This window comes from Protomyctophum parallelum (genome assembly GCF_964188405.1).
Source record: "Protomyctophum parallelum genome assembly, chromosome: 13".
NCBI lineage: Eukaryota > Metazoa > Chordata > Actinopteri > Myctophiformes > Myctophidae > Protomyctophum > Protomyctophum parallelum.
Genome location: NC_139708.1, coordinates 36,555,873 through 36,565,609, shown reverse-complemented (window position 1 = coordinate 36,565,609; position 9,737 = coordinate 36,555,873). Strand labels below are relative to the sequence as shown.

The window sequence follows — 9,737 nt, the reverse complement described above, 5'->3', positions numbered from 1 at the left end:
TTGATCAAGTTATTCACCATGCTTTATCAAAGAGCAAATACAGGTGTGCAGAACCAAAACCACAGGTTTAACAGTGCCTAAGGCACACAGGACATATAAAAATATCAGACTCTGAATGCATAGGTTAAGTCAAACTGTATTCTTCTCCTGCTAAAACAATTAACAACCCAACAAAATGCAGTTAGTCATCTCCTTTCCACACATTCTATAAAACCCCAAATCAAACCGTGGCGTTTCCCAGTAGGCAAGGGCACACAATGACCAGATGCAACATTGTCATTCTTCATCCATACGTCTCTTCCACCTGTGGCCCTTCACGAGATAAAGCATTGAATATGTTTGTGAACAGTGAACATAAATGATCGTTCCACTCAGACATGTTTCAGTTGCTCTCATCACAGCACACTTTCCGTTGACACATTCTTTTTCCCCACCAATATTCACAAGCGTCCTTTAACCCTCAAGCCGGATTTATACTTAGTTGACCGCTGCCCACCGAAAATAGCTGCGCTCCCAAGCATTGTGAGCTTGTAGATCTGCCATTTTCTGTGTGCCCACATTACGCTGCGCATACAACAAAGTATACTCAAGCCCTTCACTGGCATGGTAGGGTTTTTTGTTTTGACACAAACTCAACAGGCCTAGCTTGTTAAAAAAATACAAATGAATAAAAAATATATCAGAAAACATACGAATACAGTAATAGCTTAAGGTATACATCTGAATAGTAAACAATTACCCCTTGGTTAGTAACTATTGATTGTAAGACGTGTAGTGGACACTTACTGAACCACTCAACCCAAACGAGGCAGTGCTGCGAATTAAAAGAACATAATTAAAAAGGTCCTCCTCGTTGGTCAACCGCGTTGACACTTAAGCAGCATAAAAAGCTCTCCGTTCCTTAACACCAGGTACAGTTGTAGGTGTGACCTTAACACCAGGTACAGTTGTATAGGTGTGACCTTAACACCAGGTACAGTTGTAGTTGTGACCTTAACACCAGGTACAGTTGTAGGTGTGAATCCTTAAGGTTTCATTCTCCGTTTCCAATGTCTGTCACTATTAATGATTCCAGTAAAGCTCCTGCCCCAATTAGCGAATAGAATAAACAGTGAATAAACACTAAGCAAATTAACAAATTACAAGTTGTCCTCAAATAACCATCGCTACTAGATTAGAGTTCACAACCAAAATTAAGGATTATATAATATATTAATTTTCTGTTGCTTTGAAGGGAAAATAAAATCTATATAAAGTATTCTCGTCACAATGTAGACAAAATTTAGACAGACATGACATACACCACAGAGCCAACATTTCTGGAACATCCCAAACATGTAGTTTAGTCCTTTATCCTTTGCTACAGGTTTCAATTCAGATGAAAACAAAGTCTATAACTTCAGAACAAAGTGTAGGCAGCCCCTGGCAGACCCCCCCCCCCCCCCAACTCGAAACCACTGATAGTCTATTCTGAACAATCTATTCTTTGATGACTAGATTAGTATTTGGTTTGAATTCTAATCACAGTTAAATGATAGCAACAGACAATTTTCATATGGAAGGCTAAACTTAAACGCCGGCTTTGTGTGCCAATATGTGCTGAGAATCGAGCCTAGTCACCCCCCAAAGTGCACTGAAGGGTCTTACTGTTAATTAGCACTAAATGTGTAACATTTTCACATAAGAAAAAAAACTATATTCACAGTTGAGAGTCATATCATTGTTACGCAGAAAGATCGCTTGTGCGCGGGCTAAGCAGGAACAGTGACACGCTGTATAAAACGTGAGGATTGATCATTGCACATTTTATCTGCACTAGAAAAGGAAATTCTCTTCCACTTTGCCAATTAAACCTTGGCCAAAAAAAATAAGCGCAAAGAACTATGCCCACAGACCCATCTTAAATATTACTCTTCTTGAATCAATTGTATCAGTAGACACCAAAATATCTATATGAAGTTGTCCATCTTAACGTGGATACGTATATATACACGTATATATATATATAGAAGCGTAAATGTGTTCTCTGCAAACAGGACAAACATCGGTCCCCAGAGTCTTCTTCCTAAACCCCTTTTGTCCTATTGGTTATAATGGACGGATAATGAAGAACCTTTGCAGAAAAGACTTATGCTTATGCCTACAGCATGTATGCGTATGGGAGACAAAACACCTGATAACGTCCTCAGTCCAAGTCCACTGTGCTGCAACGTACAGTAGTACTATTGCTCCGGACTCATAATAATGATCTTATCAGGCAGCAGGATAATGCAAAGTCCTCCTGTCGTCGCTGTCCATGACCATAGTCCATGGCTAGCATAGGGGCGAGTCCACACAGGGCTACTGCCGAGGCCCATTCAGGTCCACAACTCAAGGAAGACAAGCATCTGATGTTCCGCTGCAGCCTCGGCACAAAGTGCATCGATAGGAGAGAAAGAGCGCATGGAGTGAGAGAGACAGGCCCAAATATTTCCGCACCTAACTGAGGTCACCATGCATGAGTAAGCACTTAGCGCTGGCTGGGTACACAGGAGCAGCGTGATGGCCAGAGAAGGACAATAGCTACACAACCTGGAAAAGCAAGTTCAGATGAACAAATGAACCAAATGAACATGAACCAAAACAGAACGCAAAGTGAATTGTGATAACGTTTGACGACAAAGGGGAAGCACTGGTAATGGTGCGAGCTAAGGACTCTGTTTTCATGAGGGAAACTGGTGCTCCATGGCGGCCCTACTAGTAGGTGAGGCGGGAGGCCTTCATGTTGAAGCACGGTCTGTCGGTGAGGCTGCCACCAGCAGAGAAGAGGGACAGGCCTTCGGCCTTCTCCAGCACCACCTCCAGCTCCTGGAAGTCTTGCAGTCGTGCCACGTCCTTGTCCTAGCAAAGGACAAATTCAAATCAACAATGCTCGTATATGCTCGTATATAGGGCAATATTAAAGCTGCAAGCCATCATTTCTGCAGGTTCTAATTACAGAAAAGATGGCGGAGCATCTAGTGTTACTCTGTAGCTGGCATCCAGTTATCCAGCACGGTGAAAAGTGTCAAAACAAACCAAGTAACATTAACGCAGACACAGATAATGGATTTAGATTTGTGCTTGAGCTGCACCTATACTGTATGGATGCATCACAATTTGCCTATTTACCTTTCTTAGCATGGTATTGGGCAACTTGCGGATCTTTTCCACATGCTCAGCACTAATGTCCAACTCGCGGCAGCAGACCCTGAGCAGGGAGCGGTAAGTCAGCTCCTGGCGTTCCAGTTCTACCTCGATGAAGTCATTCTCCCGCCCATGGGGATTCTGGATGCGCACCTTCAGTACCAGCTCTGGAACACGAGCGAGAGAGAGAGCTTTTAATGGTGGCATGAAGGAAATAGACAACAGTGAACAGTCACATATCTACATTACTCTTTATCAGTGAACCTCAGGCATTATCATCTTGTTTCTAAGTAGTAGTTAGTACTGTATGTGCTCTCTAGAGAACATGCTTTTGCTAGATATCATCATTGATTTGGGTTATTATAATACTGTTGTATGTGAGGTTAAATTAAAGGTCAACAGATTCTGATTAAAAGTTGTCTTTTCCTGTTCATAAAGTCTGCATTACAGTAAAGTGATTATAAGAAATGTTCTTAAGTTATTAGACTGTTCTAGACGAGTGAAATAAACAATTATCACATTGTCACATTTATCGATATTGAAATATTAGGTACGACATACAGTGATATGTGATTTTGCTTGCCCAGCCCTAGCTTGAACCTTTACCTTGCACGTTGACAGGGAAAGTGCTGGTGGTAAAGAAGAAAGGCTGGAAAGCTGGCATGGGACCTCCAGTCTGACAGCTCAGTGGCTGAGGGATAGACTGCTGTCTGCTCATAGCAGCATTAGCACTGGCTTGGGCCTGGCTCCCAGTGCTGCTAGCTGTGCTGGGGCTGGGGGAGGCCAGCGGAGGAGAGCACACGGCTCCGTTGTGGGCCACGGTATGAGGGTAGTCGACATGGTTCACCAGATGGGGCTCTACGGACAGGTCCATGGGAAAGGTGCCGTTGAGGGCAGAGTGGTGGAGGTTGGAGGCCGGACTTGGTGCTACGCCATTCTGCTCAGCCACGGGGATGAAAGTGCCCGCCTGGGTGACAAGGCTGGCGTTAGTGTTAGTGCCTGGGATGGGGTTGTCGGGGACCAGACTCTGTAGTAGCTGGGGCTCGTGAGTCGGGGAGAGGGACGCTGGGTCGCTGTGCTGGTCGTCTGTGTGATCCCCGGAGGAGCCGTTCTGGGTGAGATGCTGCTGCTGGGCCAAGAGGATATCTACCTTGTTGTCCATCTTGCTGTACAGGAAGGGTGGGTTGGACAGGTAGTTGGGGATGATTGGCAACTCTGGCTCCTTGACCTCAGGCGTGTCTTCCACCTCAACTGTGACAAATACATAACATAATATGTACATAAAATACATAATATAAAATGCAGTATTTATTTGTAGGGGATTGTTTACCACAAAGAAACTGTTTAGTTCTCTTTCCCAGTCAAAAAAACATTTCATTCTAGAAATAAGAGTTAATTATAGAAATAACCATGCCTACGCTAGAATTTCTATTTTACAGAGAATTATTATATTATTATTCATCACACTTAACAGTACATGCATCCAATGTGCCATGAATATATATTAGGCCTACATCAACAAGGCATGTACACTGAAGTCTTAATAAAAAAGAAATATTCATAATTTAGGGATGCACCGAAATTGAAATTCTTTGCCGAAACCGAATACCGAATATAGGAAACAGTTGGCCGAAAACCGAATACCGAATATCCGAATATGATTAATATTATACATCTTTTTTCTTACCATTGCTGTCATGGCCGTACCTTAAAGCTACCTGATTTATTTAAAATAAATGATTATGGCAAAACTTAACTTAAATAATAATCACTATTATGGGTCCATAAAACATTTATTCAGCTCTTTTGAATGCATTAATTGCATACACTATTCGGTGATATATTTTCTGCCTATTCGGGCCGAAACCGAAAATTTTCTGCGGCTGAATATTCGGGGCATCACTACTTAAATTAGTATGTTTATACAGATTAAGTACAGAATAAATAATCTCTCAATCACCTGGTAATGACTGTGACACAGTCCTGTATCTGAAAGGTCAGAAATGCAGTCCTTGCAACCACAATGTTTCCAGCCAGACAGGTCTAGTCCAGAATGCCACTTAAGCACTATAAATACTTTGTTGTACAACAAATAGCAAAGATTGTTGACCTACAAGCTTGTAGATGTTTGGAAAATTTGAAAGATTTAGAAAGCTTTTGCCTATAATGCCATGTTGAAAGTGGTTATCACTTAACATACCTACACCCACACAGTATCATTGGTATGAAGTGTAACTGAATATCGCTGTTTTAGTATCCTCACTTAACCCATTAACCTGAGTTTGATTCTACAAATGTTATATTATGGTTATGGCAAAACTTAACTTAAATAATAATCACTATTATGGGTCCATATAAAAACATTTATTCAGCTCTTTGAATGCATTCATTGCATACACTATTCAGTGATATATTTTCTGCCTATTTGGGCCGAAACCGAATAGGCAGAAAATGCATATTTAGCCATTTTCTGCCGAATATTTTCTGCGGCCGAATATTCGGTGCATCACTAATTCATATATAATATAAATATAGAAATATTCAGTGTACCTCCTAAAAGTCGCTTGATCTCTGGTTTAGAGGTGAGATGTGCAGCCAGCTCATCTTTAGCTGTGAGGATCTCTTTGTCAGCTCCAGAGTTGAGCAGGTACGACACTATGTGCTTATGGTTCCTCTTGCATGCCCAGTGCAAGCATGTCCTACAGTGGTGGGGTTTAGAACAACGAGAAGATTTCAATACAATACTTGTAGTGAATGTTATGTAATGACTAACTTTGGAGAAAATGCAGATGGACTACGATAGGTTGTCACTTTGCTGCATGTCACGCACCAAAACTAGCAAAACAAGCTCACAACATGTCATCCGTGACACCCACATGCAACTAAATATATCTCACGCCTCTCAGACTGATACAACAGCAACAGTTACTGTGTGTAATTGTCCAGCCATTTCATAACCACACTCACTAGAGCCATTCCACTTTGCTGGGGTATCACCACTGTTGTATTCAGTTAAATTCAAGTCTAAGTTGTGTCTCCAGTGTCCATGTCCAAATCACCTTAAAGGAGAATTTCTTACCTTTCTTTGTAGTCATTACGTCCCCACCAAAGAGGTCCAGGTGTTTTTTTGTGCAAAAACTCCTTATTGGCTATTTCCCCTAACATAAGCCCTCAATGAATTGCATTGAATGGGAATTGAATGGGGCTATGGGGTGTTGTGCTAATTCGCTTTTCCATAGAAATAAGTAGTAAAGTGTGCCGCTTGGGATATTATTTACATTATGAAGAGAGGATATATACAAAAAAAAAATCTTTTTGAGCGATGGAAATAAGCGAATTAGAATAACACCCCATAGCCCCATTCAATTCAATGCAATTATTCATTTAGGGCTTATGGTAGGGAAAATAGCCAATAAGGAGCTTTTGCACAAAATAACACCTGGACCCCTTTGTGGGGACGTAACAACTACAAAGAAAGGTAAGAAAGCCTTTTAGTATGGAATTCTCCTTTAAGTCAAACTTGATTAGCAAGTGTCCACTTAAGTGAAAATAACCAGTCATCCAATCACCAGTCCAGAGTTCATCGTTGGGACATACCCAATAAATTGTGGGCCATTCCAAATTCCAAATAAATTCAAATATCAGTAGATCTACAGTGTAAATCGTGGTAATTGTACTATATAAATAATATACATGTTTGTTTGATTACTGTATTACCAGTTTGTAGAATAAGAAGAGGAAATACAAGGTCTGCTAAAAGGATTGAAAGACTCAAAAAGTACTATGGCTTGTTTACATTCTCCTTACGTCCTCAATTTCTCTCTGGTTATGTACTTTTATCATTTTATTAAAACGTGCTTTGGCTGTTAGAATGTCCAAGTTGAAAACAAACTCAGTCAAGTCTAAAGTCATAGACTGTGTCCAGTGTCCTGGACAGTGTCCTGTGTCCAATCCACTCAACGGTCCCAAAATCCTCCATAATGAAGGGATGTATGCATTTCTTACACAAGACAGTGAAGACACAAAAGTCTCTTGTTGTGGCACAGAGCAGACACAAAAGTGGCCGGGTCAAGCTGCTAAACACGTTTGTTGTCGAGTAAAGGGATAAAATAACTGCTTTAAAACCCTGCAGAAACAGTTTGACACGCACATCAAGGACACTTAGCACAGTGACTTCTAGCCCTGGTCGCGCTGGACCAGGTCTGAGTGACTTCAAATCTCAGTAAACGTCACTGGAAAGCTGCAGATTAATCACACGGTTCAGGCTGCCATGTGTAATGAATACAAATAACAATGGTCAGACTCAGACTGTAGCATTGTAGTACTTTACTACTTACCACCCATTGATTTCGTTCTGTGAATTGAGATTTACTCCACTCTCCACCAATGTCCGAACTTCATCGATATCCCCGATGGCAGATGCTTCTCTCAGCCGCTCCTGCAGCTCCTTGTCCAACGAAGTGGTTGACATTTTAAGTGCAGATAGTTAATTTACACAGAGCATAGGAAATGCCAACGTGTTTCACCTTCAGTGGTTAATCCTAGCTATAGTTCACTGGCGTTTTGTGCCCTGGCGCTGGCACTATAATGCAGTATACAAAAAACTAAAACTACTGTTAGCAAGCTGGCTAGTACTGATGCTGTTGACGTGTTGGGTTCGGTTGTTAGCTTGTGTAAGCTAATAAGACGCTTCTTCTTCGGCCAGTGCAACTTGTGGATGGTCTGAGGCTTCGGCGTAATGTTGGGAGCCAGTTATTTATTTCTCCCTGGCAGTTCCAACATATTGTTAAGTCTAACGTCATGAAATAATCACAACGACAATCATCCACCTACGCAAAGTGGATTAAAACGGAATCGATGGTGTCAGTGCCCTGTCGGTAGACGACCTAAAACACCAGCACCACACATCGGGGGACATCTTTCTATGTAACACAACGTGGGTCACTGCTGGTTGGTTCCCGTCTGAGGTCTGAAAGAATAGAATAACCGATTGGCCTTAATAATACATCATGTGCAAATTATTACTCATTGACCAAGTAACTGTAATTAAAATTCATAACACTTAGTTATCTGTCGCTCGCCATTCACCGCAGAGGTTTGGCAATTTCATCTGAAGTTATGTATCTGTTCAAACTTCAAAGTAAACACAAGGAATCACACCACGCTGTTGTTTAAAATAAATCACACCCGTGTGAAGTGAGGGCGCTCTTATAATCATATGAATGAATTCCCTTGTTTGAGCTGAATCTGGGTTGCACGTGGTTTGTTGAACTCCCTCTGGTGTTGTGATAGATAGATAGATATATAGATATATAGATAGATATATAGATAGATAGATAGATAGATAGATAGATAGATAGATAGATAGATAGATAGATAGATAGATAGATAGATAGATAGATAGATAGAATGTTATTGATGTATAACATTCGACGAATTAGACCCTTCCTCACCCAGGAGTCAGCCCAATAGTAGGCCTAGGCCTAAAATTTTGAAATGATATTCAAGTCATATCAAAACATGACTATTGTAACTCCCTCCTTACTGGACTACCGGCATGCGCACTTAAGCCGTATTTAGACTCCAAATGATCCAAATTGCCGCAGCTGGCTTGGTCTTCAACCAGCCAAAATTCTCACGTCTGTGGAACGCCCTACCAACAGTCATTAAGACATGCGAATCCCTTGACTCCTTCAAAACTGCTCTCAAAGGGCACCTACGGACGGCTGCAATAGTGCAATTTGAAACTGGCCCCCGTAAAATCTGAATCCCCCACCCCCTCACTGTAGGCCTATATGTTAGAATTATTTTCCATTTTTACCTCCTATGATGATTTCCTTTTGACTAAGTTGTGTATATTCGTACGTTTTGATGAATTGAAATTGAAAAAAAAATACCGCGTCCAAAAAGCTGGAAGTACCTTCAGTAAAACTAAAAACCCTGGGACAACGCTCCACACGTCCCAAACTCTTCTCCCTTCTGGCTCCAAAACTATGAAATGCACTTCCCATTGCAATTAGAACTGCAGACTCACTCCCAGTCTTCCGCCGTCGTCTGAAAACCCACCTATTCAAACTCCATATTAGCCCTAGCCTCAGCAACCGTTCCAGGCATATGCAAAGGCTAAACTTAAGTAACTTAGATAGCATTTTATCTAGACATAGCACTCTATAGTGTATACGCATAGTTTCATTAGAAGATATTCCACTGTTAGGTTCTTAGATTACATATGATTCATGATGAGTGATGACTATTTTGATGTAGCCTATTACCAATTACCATGTTTTTGTTCTTGCTTACTGTAAATCACTCTGGATTAAGAGCCTCTGCCATATGCCTAAATTGTAAATTGTGTAGATAAGAACACCATGACTATAACAGACTGGTAGAAGAACATCTCTGTAACATGATAACATCACACACCAAACGACCTCAGCCTTCTCAGGAAGAACAGCCTGCATAGAGTGTACCACAGTTGTTAGACCAGTCCAACGACAAGAAACGTGTAGTTTTCTATAATCTCCACAACCTCCTCATTGATGGTGTTGGGGACGCACATACCCACTTGGTCG

General features: G+C 41.3%; 1 protein-coding gene across 1 annotated transcript; it reads right to left on the bottom strand.

Moving 5' to 3' along the window:
• Positions 1–2,318: 2,318 nt before the first annotated feature.
• On the bottom strand, positions 2,319–8,081 carry ankrd40 (ankyrin repeat domain 40). Its single transcript, XM_083780923.1, has 5 exons — positions 7,503–8,081; positions 5,716–5,864; positions 3,772–4,416; positions 3,151–3,332; positions 2,319–2,880 (listed from the first exon to the last, which is right to left on the bottom strand). The coding sequence occupies exons 1-5, from the start codon at positions 7,634–7,636 to the stop codon at positions 2,737–2,739; spliced, it is 1,254 nt and encodes a 417-aa protein (XP_083637049.1). The 5' UTR covers positions 7,637–8,081; the 3' UTR covers positions 2,319–2,736.
• Between the last annotated feature and the right edge of the window lie 1,656 nt (positions 8,082–9,737).